The sequence below is a fragment of the Trachypithecus francoisi genome, unplaced genomic scaffold, assembly GCF_009764315.1.
Source record: "Trachypithecus francoisi isolate TF-2019V2 unplaced genomic scaffold, Tfra_2.0 Lachesis_group2, whole genome shotgun sequence".
NCBI lineage: Eukaryota > Metazoa > Chordata > Mammalia > Primates > Cercopithecidae > Trachypithecus > Trachypithecus francoisi.
The window spans coordinates 41,274,770-41,289,347 of NW_022681465.1; the positions used below are offsets into that span (position 1 = coordinate 41,274,770).

Consider the following 14,578-nt stretch of genomic DNA (forward strand, 5'->3'; position numbering starts at 1 on the left):
TGTCACTTTCATTCTACATCCAAACTTTTACTAACACTAAATTCACAACATTGCAGGGATTTCTTATCAGTTATTCATGTGTGGTTATGTGATGCTCAAGTTGGACATACTCTGGGCTTTACATTTTGGAGTTGTCAGTGTTCTCAAAGCAAAGCCAGAGCCTTTCATCTCTGACTTTGATAAAAATGACACAAATTATCAGTACAACTTGTAAGCGGAAAAAAAATTTAAATAAATAAATAACTTTCCAAGCCTTCTGTCTGGCAGGTTCTATTGATATAATATCTCCATCAAGGAAAGTAGTGTGCATTATGCTATGATTAGTTGATAGCTCCATCTTTGAGGTTGTTTGGGTCCATTTTGTTGTGGAGATTCTTCACTGGGTGCTTTCGTGGCTTGTATATAGCATATCTTCAAATGAGTCCTATCTAGTTGTCACACTTGCTTCTTTAACAGATAGAGTCAAGCTATGTTTTTCAAAAAAGCATTGATGTACTGAGATTGTAGACTTTAGGTTTCAGATAGCAACTTCAAAAACCCAGCATACATTTTCACAATATAAAGAATTGGAACTTTTGATGTATATTTGTTCATCCTAGTAAACCCGAAGAAACAATGTTTTTTCAACACCATCAATAAATAAAGTTTCAGTATATGTATTCAAGTCACAGCTTGCCAATAAATCAACCAATTTCTCACTTTTTTTTCTGCTCCTTCCCATATACCTCATCCTGTTACCAGAACAGAGATAGATAGTTCTTTTGACACATTTTGCCTACTCAATATAAAGGCATTTGGTAGATAGTGCACTTTTATTTTTTTTCTCTACACATAAGAAACACACACACACAACAAAACACAACAGATCAAGTCTTGTCACTTTGGTATCTGGCTGAAACTAGTCAAAAAGAAAGCAGTTTTCATTCTAATTAAGAGAGAGAAGAGATGCCACTGTGCATGAGGCTCTTTTGGGCATATTAACGCTCCCTGTATCATTGTGGCACGATCACAGGAAATAGCAAAATAAGTTGGAAAGTTTCAGTGGGTCTAAGGCAGCCATCAATTCCCTGCTACCGCGTATTTTAGAAAATTGTCCAAAGAAAGCAAAGCCTCTCTTCAAAAGAGCAACACATCATACTTTAAAACCACCTTGAAAAGGTTATCGTTATGCTAGGAATTAATTAGGTTCACTTTGCCTATCTCCTCTCCCTTGTTGAATGGAGGTGGTACAAAAGCCTTTAGTGGAACCAACCAGAAATAAAGACCTTTGAACAGGTGGTGGTGCCATCTGGCTATTTAAATCAAGGCAAAACCACCCCCTCCCCAGAAGACTAGGTTCTGAAGACTCTGATGATGTGGTGGAGCCTGACTTAATTTGAGTGAGTGTAAATGGACATAAGGGGTTCACCTCCAGTACTTTAGGCATGTTTTTAAGGAATGTTAAACATTAATAGGAGAATCTACTGCGAATGCTTATAAGGACAATTTTTTTTCTCTGCTACTGACTTACTCTAAATCATAATTCATGCCATCACATAGGAAATAATACCTAGCTTTTTTTTTCTGTATACACTTGTGTATATACATATAGTTTCTTCTTTTCTAAGTTAATTATAGAATATTCTATTATCTATGTGAGAAACAGACAACTTTTCTCAAAGAGGAGTGCTTTCAGCATTTGGGGCAGGAAAATTCTTCATTGGGTATGACTGTCACACATATTTCAGAGTGATTCACGTTGGCTTCACCCGCCAAATGCCAGTATTTCCCTTCTCCCACCCTAGTCATTGTGACAACTAAAAACATCCCTGCATATTTCCAAATGTGCCCTAGGGAGAAAAGTGGCAGCTCAGCACCGAAATGTTTGAAAGTTGATCCTCCTTCTTTTTATATTCCCTTTCTTGTGCCAAAAAGGATTTAAGGAGACAATTGGTGGGGTTAATTCACAAACAGTGCTTTCATTGGCTTCTGACTATCCTTCTCTTCAATCAAGTTTGCAATTGAGAAATTTTACCTCTTTGCCAACTCTGATGATGGCTTTTTCAAAAAGAAAAGCAATGTATTTTAGGTCTCACTTTACCCAGCTCTCTTCTTTGAGGCCAATCTTATTGGTAGAGCTAAAATAATTGCCTTTTAAGTATTCATTACTATAACCAGTTTTTATATATGGATAAACACCTTGAATTTTCCCCCCAATCATTGCCTAGTTCCTCAAAAGGCATATCCTGTGTATTTGTTATCTTTCTAATTTGAGGTCTCTCTCACATCAAGAAACATTCTCATACCAAATGTTCTGTGTTAGGACCCAAAAAAGTCCTTCCAGATTAACTCTTCTAAGCATATATGCACTTTTGGCACATTTCTTCATTCTGTTTTTTCTGAAATAGATATTGTCGAATGATGAAATATACAGGAAAACATTAGGGGGTGAAGGTTGGGTAAAAAATGGGTTAATACTGTGAAGGTCTGAGTGTAAATGTATGTTAAGTTTAAGAAAAAAATGAATTCAAATTAGGAAGGAAAAGGATTTTCTAAAAGGACTGTGAAATAATTAATTGTTTTGTAGGAGATGGCCTTTCCATGTAGTCAGAAAATTTTTTCTTCACTTCTTTCTGAAGAGACAGTCAAATAGAGAATCTCATCTCTTAATTAGAAAGAAAAATACTCATCAAACACATCTCATCACTGGAGAGCTAATGATCCACAGCTGTTAGTCTGAAAGGGCAGGCTTTTTTCCTGAACAGTAGGAAGTGTTAATCATTTTGGATGAGATTTCTTTTTAAAATATACTGTAGTTTGCAAAAGAATAGGATATTCAATATTCCAACTTAAATGCTTTTTTTGAAGTGGGCTCCCCCAGGGACACTGTCATGTGTCATACTGAATGATCGTTGAATGCAGGCATCTTCCACTGCACTCCAACGAGAGCATCAACTGATGGGATGATGTGAATGGCCCAGTCCTGCCTGAGACTCATAAAACCCCAGCCTCAAAGAAATCAAAAACATGCATGTCTTGCACCTCCTCAGAAATGGTGTTGCTATAAAAATCTTAAAATTTGGAATTGCTCACTCTACTTTGTATAGTATGCCTTGTTTAATGTGACTGAAAAGCCTTGCCCCACCTTCACGTAACTTCTCAGCACAACAGATTTTTGTTGTTGTTGCTTAATCTTTATTTGAAAAAGTAGGGCTTTTTTTCTGTACAAATGTAATTGGCTCATTCAGTTTCCAATCTTTGCCTTTACAGCCACCTTGCTAACCTCTTCTAAACATTTTGTACAGAAGAAAACCCCACTTAATAGAAACCTTATGAATGGCCAACTTTTGATTATTCAGAGTCATGTAAGATAGTGGGAAAAAGGAGGAATAAAATTGGCTCCACAAACCTCATTTCTGCCATTAGTTTTTGGCCTCTTTGCCATACCAAACCTTTACCAGAACACCTAAGTGGCATTCCATTTCATTGTACTGATGCAAAAGTAGTTATCCTAGAGGAAGGGGGAAGAGAAGAAAAACATATGGAAAATCTATGAATTGGATAATCAGTACCTAAATAATTGATACCTTCAAAGCATCAACATTCAATCTAAGACCCTTTACCTTAGAGTCAGTGGAGCTTCGTGGGAACAGCATACTGGATTAGGAAGCAGAAGACTTGGCTCTGCCACTCAGACTTGCTTCAGACAAGTCTCAAACTCCTAAGCCTCAGTTTCCTCCTTTGTAAAAGGAAGGTAATAGTCCCTGCCTTCCCAGCCTGCCTCTCAGGACATTTTCCTTAAAGTTCAGTCTATGCAATATGTGATAAGATATTTGTTAGGAGAAATTATGTTATATATATATTTTTGAGACAGTCTTGCTCTGTTGCCCAAGCTGGAGTACAGTGGTACAATCACGGCTCACTACAGCCTCAACCTCCTGAGCTCAAGAGTTCCTCCTGCCTCAACCTCCTGAGTAGCTCATAGGGATCATAGGCATATGCCACCATGCCCAGCTACATTTTATTTTTATTTTTATTTTTAGTAGAGACAAAGTCTCACTAGGTTACCTAGGCTGGTCTCGAATTCCTGGCCTCAAGCAATCCTCCTGCGCTAGCCTCCCAAAGTGTTGGGATTACAGGCATGATCCACCGTGCCTGGCCTATTTACCTTGTGGTAAATTAAAACTTTTCAAGAAAAACCTCATTCTGAATATTTATGGTTAAAATTTAGAATGTTTTTAAAGCCTGACCCAAATAGATACTTCAAAATTGCATATTGTGGTGTTGCTACTAATATCATAGTCAAGATAATACTGATTTAGATAAAAGATTTTTGAATTTAAAAATGAACAAAGACTGTGAACAAGAATTAGAATTCATGAAACTGCTAGTTCCGAACAAGCTGTTTTTCATATATAGGGGCATAATAAGATTGTTAAGAAATTGTTAACATTTTAATACTGAATTGTTTTAACTTGAGTTCACAAAATCTTTAATGTTTCAGCCATTTGCTAGTAATAATGAATTTTTGTAAAGATCTAGATTTTTTGTTTCAATTATTAGTAACACTTTTAACTGCAACCCTTCTGTTTAACTCTTAGGATTTCCCACCAAAAAATTCTCCATTCCTCACCAAATACAGTTCACCCTAAAGAATACCACCCGTCTCAAAGAGCAATGATCATATTGACTTATTAAGTTTATAAAGTCTATGTAATTTTCTTAATAATAATTTATAATATGAAAAGCATAGGCCAGACGCGGTGGCTCACACCTGTAATCCCAGCACTTTGGGAGGCCAAGGTGGACAGATCACGAGGTTAGGAGATTGAGACCATCCTGGCTAACACGGTGAAACCCCATCTCTACTAAAAATACAAAAAATTAGCCAGGCATGGTGGTGGGCGCCTGTAGTCCCAGCTACTTGGGAGGCTGAGGCAGGAGAATGGCATGAACCCAGGAGGCAGAGCTAGCAGTGAGCCGAGATTGCACCACTGTGCTCCAGCCTGGGCAGCAGAGCAAGACTCCATCTCAAAAAAAAAAAAAAAGAAGAAGAAGAAAAAGAAAAGCATTATATTAATAATATAGTACTTTTTGATGAAACATCTTCACATATATCACTTGCTTTTCCACAGCCAACTTGTGAAATAGTCTGGTGTAACCATCTCCATTTTATAGGTAAGAGACTAAAGGAAAAGAGAATAATTGACTTGCACAGGGTCCTGCGATGATCAGATAGCAGAAATTGAACTGAAATCACTTCTTTGGGCTTCTGGTCAAAACTGTATTTTATCCTACCACACTGTCTCCTTGGAGACAGAATAATATGTATTAGTGAGCCTTTGCTGTATAACAAACCGCTCCACAATTAGTAGCTTAAAGCAACTATCATTTATTTAGTGATGATTTTGTTAGCAGTTTGGACTAGGCTTAGCTGGGCTCACTCTTGTGTCTTTGGTTGGCTTCTGGTCTATTAGGTGGCTTTGCTTTGGATGCTGTCTGGCTTTCTACTGGGGTGATGGAGCAACTATGCCCCATGTTTTTTTAAGCCTCTGTTTTCATCATATTTGCTACTCTATCATTGACCAAAATAAGTTATATGCCTAATCTCAGTCATTGTGGGTGGCTATTATAAAAGTCATGGATACAGGGAAACATGGAAAAATTGGGGTCATTACTGCACTCAGTCACCACAAATTAAATATGAAAAACGGAAAGTGGCACTCATTTCATCATCTCTTTCTATTTAGTTGGCATGACTTCTTTAGCATAGCTCTTATTCTTGAAACAATCATTAGTTATGGATTCTAGGGTAGTATATGAAAAGTGATAAGCCACTGGAAGGGCCAAAAAATTATATGTAGTGTAAGCCAATCAATTCCTGCTTGTCATAACACATAATGCTTGTTGAGCATTTTATAGGTATCAAGCATCAGCTTAATTGCTTCTCAAATCTGCCAAGTAAATAGTATCATTTTCTCTTTTCAGATGACAAAACTAAGAGAAATCTAGTAACTTTCCCAAGGTCCCAAAGCTAGTGACTAGAGAGCTTGGATGCCCTAGGCCTGATTCAAATACTCTTCTCTCTACTGTACCACACTGCAGCAGCTCCTTGAGGGATCCCACAGTCGTGGCTAACAGCCCAAGGCCAGTTGACAGAGACCTTCTAACATGCAGGATAATGAGTAAAACTCTCAATGTTCTCTTTCTAATGAAGGGGGTTGTGTGTACTTATTACCATTTGGCTAATGCCCCCTGAAGATTTTCTGGTATTGAATTCTACTTGTAAATTACAACAGCCATCTAATGATTAAAAAAGAAAGCCACCAAATTCTTGGAATAGTTCTAGTCTCTAATGAACATGGACAACTAATGTAGGGGTAGATGTTTTGTTTGGAATTGGGTATGTATTCCATGAGAGTAAAATATAGACAGCCTAAGTTTCCTTATTAAAAGGAGAGATGGGGGAGACGTGACGAGATTATGTGACAGAGAGGAAAAAATACAGAAAGGGTGCTGTAGTGAAGGAGGTGAAGGAGTTCAACACTGTGTAGACATTTGTGAGTGTCCTCATCACTACACTGTAACACCAAAAATTTCTAAAATCTGCAGGTCCTCGTTCCATGACACACAGAGGCAAAAAGCAGTCTGGAAATGCAGATCTGGACAAATTCTAGACATTTTATGGTTTATTTTTGTATTCTGTGAATACATTAAACATTTTTAAAATTGTTTCTTGATTTCTTTTTCCATCCCATTTTAATGCATTATTATATCTCTTGTTTCCCCCATACCTCTGAAAATGTATAATCAGGACCATGGACAGATCCTTCATTGTCTTGGCCTTCCTTGGGTTTCTCCCAGCTGCCTTATTTCTCTTACTACTCTAGTGGGACACTAAAGGCCAGGTCTTTTGTGTTATCTCAGTTTTTTTATAGGAAAGAGGAGAAGATTGATCTCTTTCCGAAGAGAGAGGAGAGAAGAGGCTTCAGTGTGGAGTGAATGAGCTAAAAAGCTCCTTTCTTCCTTTGAGGGCTCTCTTTATTAGAGGATCCTCACCAGCTAACAGGAAGTAGAATCATCACTAATATTATATTGAATAAATGATTGGCTGTTCTACTTTCAAACATCTAATATTTCATAACGTATTTGTTCAATAAATACATTTTTATTGTTAATCTGTGTTCATGTTCTTTAACCTTTTGAAATCTTCATTTCGGTGGTGAAAAAGAAAAATAAATGCTTTTGAATTTACAATTTATTCAAAGCCCTCATGTTTTAAAAATATATATTTTCAACAGTAGACGCTCCTCACTCAATTACCCAAATGTTAAGATTATTAAAACCACAATAGAAAAGGAGATGGTTTTTCCATTGCCAGAGTTCCTAAAATGAACATAATTTCTTCCTTTGTCTCTCACTCTCCTCTGTCTTTCCCCAATCCATGTTCTGGTGCCCATGTTATTAGGGCATATAAAAATACCATAGGCATTTATGAGAAGTGTGTGTCAGTTCTGAGTGCTAAAGTTTTTGATGTGTTGATTTGGATATGGTAAGAGGAAGATGACTACAATGGGGAAGTGCCTAGAAACCATAATGTGTAACTGATGTTTGAAGTAAGTGGTGATGTTAAACCTAGAGAAGAAGAAGGCATGAGAGATGTCTTGATTGCTTGCAGGATTGTCATCTAGGAAGTTTTTTCTGTGGATGACAGGCCTGCAGCTAACACCAATACATGGACATTACAAGGAAATTCATTCTGAATAAGACGAGGAACCTAACACCAATGAATGGACATTAGAAGGGAAAATATATCTGCTCAATAGGTTACAAAGATTACAATTGGTCATATTTAGCAATGGGATAATCTGAGTCCCATCCATGAGGCCAGAACACACTAAGTCAAATGAGTGCCCTCAGAAAAGGCAAACATAAAGTAAGGTCCAAGAGCAAAGACCATAATATCCAAAATAGTTCATGACTGCATAGCCAAATGGAAAGAAAATCTTGTCTAGAAGTACTAAGGTAGACTTTTTTGTCAGAGGGAGAAATTTGTTAGTAGTATCCCAGGTTGTAACTCTGAATGCATTTTCCTGAAGTCACTTGGTTTTATGTAGTAGATCTATAGAACTTTTGCTAATACAAATAATTAAATAGAATTCTGTTGAATGATTGGGGAACCCAGTGTCCATTTATCCATTAATTCAGTAAATATTTACTTATCGAGCACTTGCCATGCCCCAAGTAGGGGCATGTTCCAGGCTCTAGGGATAAAACAGTGAATGAAAACAAAAAGTCTACCTTTACAGGAGCTTATATTCTAGTGACTGCCTAAATGTTGCAATTAAATAATAAAGAATATGGACTCTAGCCAAAAATGATTTTCCCTTTTACATGTATTGATGTCTGTCAGATTTACCTTAATTCACTTCTAAAAAAAGAACTATCTTTATAAAAATATATTTTAATAATCATAACCATCAATTATTTATATCATCTTTGTATAATTGGTATAAATTTCAAAAATTGAATGGAAATATTTTCTTTTTCTGGAAATTTCCTACTTTTTCTCATAAAATAAAAGATATGGCTCATGCTTCATGTATTACAATATTTGGAACTTTTCTTATGCAGGAACTTGAATCTATAGTTACTATATAATTCTGTCCAAAATCATTTATTGGCTTACTTAACTATTATTTGTGCTATTTGGTGCCCTCTTGGTTATGAATATAAAAGAATTCAGTAAAATATATAGTTTTCAAAATTTAATGTCACATTGAAAAAACAGATGGTACAGTAATGTCATGAAGTCATTTTAAATATTAGAGAAATATTCAAGACAATTAGATTTATAGACCTCTGTCAAGATACGAGAACACTAAGGCAAAGTGACTTTCTAAAGCTCAGAACCTTGGTCTTCTGGCCCTGAGGCCAGGAGTCTCCCTACCATTTCACACTGTTTAATTTTCTCTGCTATTTAAATAGGCTGCAGGCTTCACTGAGATTTATTAAGAAGACTGCAAATGGTCCATGCTGCTGTGCCTGACACGGGTGTCCTTACGGCACTGCCCCTAACTCTCCTGACCTATCAAATGCAAGATGTTTGTGTTATTCCAACCAGCTGGCTGAAAGTCCCAGTTATGCTATGTTCAGCTAAATCTTAGCAGGCAGAGGGCTTTCTAGCTTCCAGTATTATAATCTGTATTACTTGAGGACCTTAATCCATAATTAGTTGACTTTCTGTGTTTTGTAAGGTATTAATAACATGTACACAATAATGGTTTGGGTTTTTGTTTTTGCAAAATTACTGTGCACCAAGCAGTGGGTTTAATTCTCACAACCCTGAGGTGGATAATCCTATTATCCCCATTTTACTAGGGAAGAAACGAAAGAGGGGATATATATGTTGCTGAAAAGTTATATGGCTAGTTAGCATTAGTGTCAGGAGTGGAATCTAGTTTTTAAATGCCTCCTGCCTTAACATTACCTTAATTTGACAGCAAAAGCCATAGACCCAGAGAATTTAGATGATCTGTCCAGGATTACAAGTCTGGTGTGGGTTGGGGGTGAGTCATACTTTATATCCAACTTTGTGTTGTTTTATAATGTAAGTGTTCTTAGAATGACTCCATCTGCCACGCTGAGTTCTTAATCTAACATTTATCTTACAATGAAAAAGTTTATATACTTAGAGAAGTAGGTAGTGTTAAAAAAGAATAATACAAATAGGCATTTTAAAATTTGTTTTGACAAAATTTCCTTGTAATAGCTGTTTGATTTCTATGGTAATGCTAAATGTTAAGCCAACCATTTTGTACACTTGTCGGTAGCAGTGCTTTTTTTCATGTTCTGAAATCTTTGGGGCTCTCTGATGTAGACTTGGTATTTTCATCTGCCTATTAATCTTGTTATGTTGTATTATCCAAGTAAGATTTTTTAGAAGTCCCTGATATTAAATAGTGATTCATTTTTTATCATTAAGGCAGATAGACCAGGCTATTTCTGACAGTGTAGTGGAGTTCATTTTGCTGCTTTTTAAAAATTGTGTTCAACTTAACAATAATTTCACTGGAGGAGAAAAACTCAAATTTCCTCTTTGACCATGTAATGATATCAACTTTTCCTTAATAGAAATTAAACAGATTGGAAATCTTACCAGTGACTTTTCAAGGGTCAGTTATATTTTTAGAAAAATGCCTAAAAGTTTCCAAGGCTTTGTTTTCAAGATAAATCTTCCTGTTTTGAAGCATTCGGTTTTGTGTTTTTGAAGTAGAGTATAAATAAGAGTCCACTTAATGAAATTCAGTGTTGACTCATCCCTTCTTCTCTCTTCTCTCTCCTCCAGCTCTTTCTCTTTGTTGTCTGGAACTTTGAGCTCTACATGATACCACTGGTTTTGTTGTTACTATTGACATGGAACTACTTCTTGATAATATCAGGGAAAGATAACAGGCAACGTGATACAGTAAGTCTCTACTCTCTTACTTGTATGTGTTTTTGTTCTTGTTCTAGTCCCTCTGACAAGATCAACGTTGAATTTGGCTTTACAAACCAGAAATTCTGTCTATAAATACTCAAGTTTAGAGGAAAATTTAATCAGATCAAAACTAATGACTCTTTGGTCCTAACACAATAGAAAGTATTCACTTATTTCTAACATTACTCCTATTGGTAGAAACTAAAACAGGGAGCAACACCAAAGAATGAGCTATGATTTTCAATCATAAATGGGTGCTACTTCAAATAATTGCTTTATTCTCCTTATTTGTTATATCTTAATGAATCCTGATTTAACATACAATGTCACAAAATTATTAGTGATCAAACTAAGTGAATGTATTTTACTTAAGACAGATAGATTCTTTGTTCTCTGTCATTGGAAGAAATGAAGAATTGATGGTTGTTGGCCCGGAAACGTGTATTAAGTACCTTAGTCCAATGCAGGTTCACTGGACAACAGTAAATATCCTTCTCTGTGTCAGAGGTGTATTGAGATATCAAGCTTAAGGATGAAGAGCTTTCATTTAACCTAGGGAAAGTTATACTAAATCTACGTGTCCTCTTTGGCATTTTTGAAAGCAGAATGTATGAGACAACCCTCTCTTTCTAGAAGAGTTTTAGACTAAGTAGCAGAAGCTGCCCACACTATAATCACATATGTTCTGCCAAGCTTTGTTCCCCTTGGATTTTCTATCACTATGCCCCTAGCAACCTAACTTCAAAAAGCTTTCCCACCTGTAAATAAATGAGGGGAGTGTCTTCTCCAAATACGACATTTACAATTTGATAACTCAATAGACTGCTGTTGAGAAGAATTTAAAGGTTGGCAAACACGAGAATCTACTTGGTCCTTAGCAAGTAGGACTACTTTTCTTGCCATTAAGGATCTCTATTTGATTTATGATCTGTAGATTATAATAGATCATAAATCGATTTTTTGCCAACTACTGTGCCCATAATGATGCAGAATTATTTGATCATCAGCTTAAAAGTAGTGTATAATATTTAATAGTAACCATCTTAATGGTTGCGTACATACCTTCAATGTAAAAGAACTTCCGTTTTAAATAACACAAGTAAAATACACTTCAAATAGCAATGTAAGCAAAATATAAAATTCTTCAAAACAATTTCCTTTAGTATGTGACAAAATTGCCAGCAAGATACCATGTTTACTTCTCTATTATATTTCTGTCTTTCTTACTAGATTATAAATTTGAGGGACGAGAACTTTGTTCATCTTTGTATTTGTCACTGTCTGTAGTACCTGCTTTGCAAATTAGACATGTTCAAAACCTTCTTTGTAAAGTATATCAAACCAAACATGAGATTGCTAATAGAGATTTTAATGTTTAGTCAGCATCAATAGACAAGAAGTTATTAGTATTATTGGCAAGGATTTTATGGATATATATTTAAATTGCACACTGAGAGACAAGCCCTAAATGCTATAAGCATTGGTGTCATGGGGACTAATAGGTACTTTCATCAATTAATTCAGGATGTTTTCTTTAAGAAAATAGGACTCTTTCAGACAATTGCTTTTTTGTCCCATTTACTTCATGGAGATTGTCGAGAGAGAAGAATATCTACTTTTCGTTCTGTTGCCTTGAGACAAATTTGCAAATAAGATTATTTCCAAATAGGAAAAACTGGTAATTTAGTTTTAGCTTCTTAATTCTATGAGGGGGGCTTATCTTCAATATTTAGTCACTGGTTTTGGTATTCTTAGTGAAAAATTCTGACACTGTAGACTTTGCTTGTTATCTTCTCCAGAATATACCTGGCTTGGCTGGAAACATCCACTTTTAGAGGAAAAATAATATATAATGTATCCTTTTGTACTTAAAATTCTCTAAGACATTTTATAGCCTATTGAAAAAATGCATATCATATAATTGTTGCAAAATATAGCTTCAAAATAGTATTTACCAAATCTTTTCCTTTTAGTACATCTCCTCTAACAGGCTCCTCTTTTAGCCATGGACATTTTTCTTCCCCAGCACAACCCACTGTGAAACATTCTATAGTCTAACTCTCATGGAATGCCAACTACACTCCATAACTCCCAGTAATTGCCTTTTATTTGCCCAAAACACACAGATCCACATATTCTGTTCTTTCTAGGCACCAGAGCAGCAATCACAACGTTTCATTCAGCTTCTTATTCACTGGCTCAGTTAAGACCTTACGTAACTCTTAAATCCAATTTGTCTAATTATGTGTTTGCTGGCATATCCAGCTGTGCATTTGAACCGGTTGCTCCTTTTGAAAAGAAACCTGGATTATACTTTGCTGGTTACAGAATGCATATATATATATGTATATATATATACACACACACACACGCACACACACACACATATATACACACATACATATACACACATATATACGAATTTAGGGAAAGTGTGTGTAGGGGTTGCCATGCTGTGACGAATTGACTCTCCTGCATAGTGCATAGCACTGGGAGGATGGTATTTTCCTGTAAGTCCATATTGATATCCCAAAGACACTGCAGACTCTTTCAGCATAAGTGAAAACTTTACAGGATCTCCGAGGTGCGTTGATCACACCATTGGCTGATTCCAAACCAGGAAACTTTCTGTTTTAGGAAAGAGAGACAGAGAAAGAGAAAGAATTTTCTGCCACCAAAAATCAGCCAAACCAAAACAAAAATCTATACATTCAGCTGACAAAATTTAATTAGGGTGAAAACTATAAAAGAAAAATCAAAATGACCTTCAGGTCATAGAAAAGAAAGAAAAGGAAACAAAATTTCCATGACATAAGAAGTTGAAGAAGAAAATAAAAGAAACACTGTGAAAGATGAAAAATGCATAGATGGGTAAAATTCTGTCTTCAATGTATTGGCTAATATTTGAGATTAATACCAAACAGGAAAGTGTTTCTTTATGTGTTTATTGTTTAAGGAGAGTCTTTCCTTTCTTGGAGACCCTTAAGATTACAGGCACTGAACCCTCATACCTTTTCCCCACCATGGTGCCTATTCTAGTTTAATGAGCAAAAGCAGATGTAATCCTTGCTGAATAAGTTTTGCAGCGTTTAATGAGCTGAACCTGTTAAGGACAGAATAAGTAAACAGCCATTCCTGAGGTTAAAACTGTAGACACAGAGGGTGCCCATGTGAAAGAGGCATGGTTAAAAATATTTCACCTCTGCTATTTCCTAGTTGGACTTGTTAAAAATAAGCAGTCTTAGGTCTGAATATACCTAGACTGGGACTATGACATTAAAATTTCTAGCATGAGAATTGTTAGGCTTTTCCAGAGAAAACCGTTGAAGACATGCTCCATTCAGAAATGTCCCTGGCATGAAAGGGATATAAAGATAGGAATGTCATCCTTCTCTTGGTTTGAGCTGTCACTTCAAAACCTGGGAAAAGTTCTCACCAGCATTGCCTATTAGGCTTGTACCAACTATCCAAATTACAGTGACTGTAGAGAGACATTTTGAAAGTGGAAGAGTAGATGCCAGGAAATGGCTTTTACTTTGATCTAAAAACTGCTGAAACATCATTACACCCTGGGCTCTGTGTGAAGTACTTTATATTCACCATGTGATTTAGTCCTCCTCCAAGAGAGAAGCTGATTGTGTTAGCCCAGCCAATGGGTTGGATCCTCCTAAGTCAAGTGACCTGCTGCCCCGCCCGCCGCCAGGTCCCTTCATCAGTTGTAAGCAAAGGAACATGCTCATGTAGACAAGCATGGCTACAAGAGCTCTTCCTTGAGAAAAGAGAATCAAGTCACAGAGAATGAAGGAAATAGGTTAGCCAAGCAAACCAGGGGTCTATTGCACACCCTGTAAGTATCATTTCTACTGCACATACAGGGAAACAGGGCCAGAAAGTTTAAATAACTTATCCAAAAACACACAGAAAGTGCCAGAACCGGTATTAGAACACAGAGCAGTCTGCCTGAAGTTTATACTACGAACCACCAGTCAATCACATTTTCTGCTGGGGGTATATCCCACCTCTCCCTGGGCACTGTTACAGCAAGTTTCTCCCACAAATTACAGAAAAGCCAGTAACACTAACTACACCTTTAAGCCGACATATTAATAGAAAGTAGTA

The 14,578-nt window shown here is 36.4% G+C and overlaps 1 protein-coding gene across 11 annotated transcripts in view; it reads left to right on the top strand.

Annotated features, from left to right (window-relative positions):
* Positions 1-14,578, top strand: part of MCTP1 (multiple C2 and transmembrane domain containing 1) — a 612,722-nt gene that overhangs the window by 508,521 nt on the left and 89,623 nt on the right. For 9 of the 11 annotated variants that reach the window (XM_033179110.1, XM_033179111.1, XM_033179112.1 and 6 more), the window contains one exon: positions 10,328-10,447. The exons of the other annotated variants lie outside the window; for them this stretch is intronic. In XM_033179110.1, the coding sequence (XP_033035001.1) occupies positions 10,328-10,447 (120 nt within the window). The remainder of the gene's footprint in view (positions 1-10,327; positions 10,448-14,578) is intronic. 11 annotated transcript variants of the gene reach the window in all.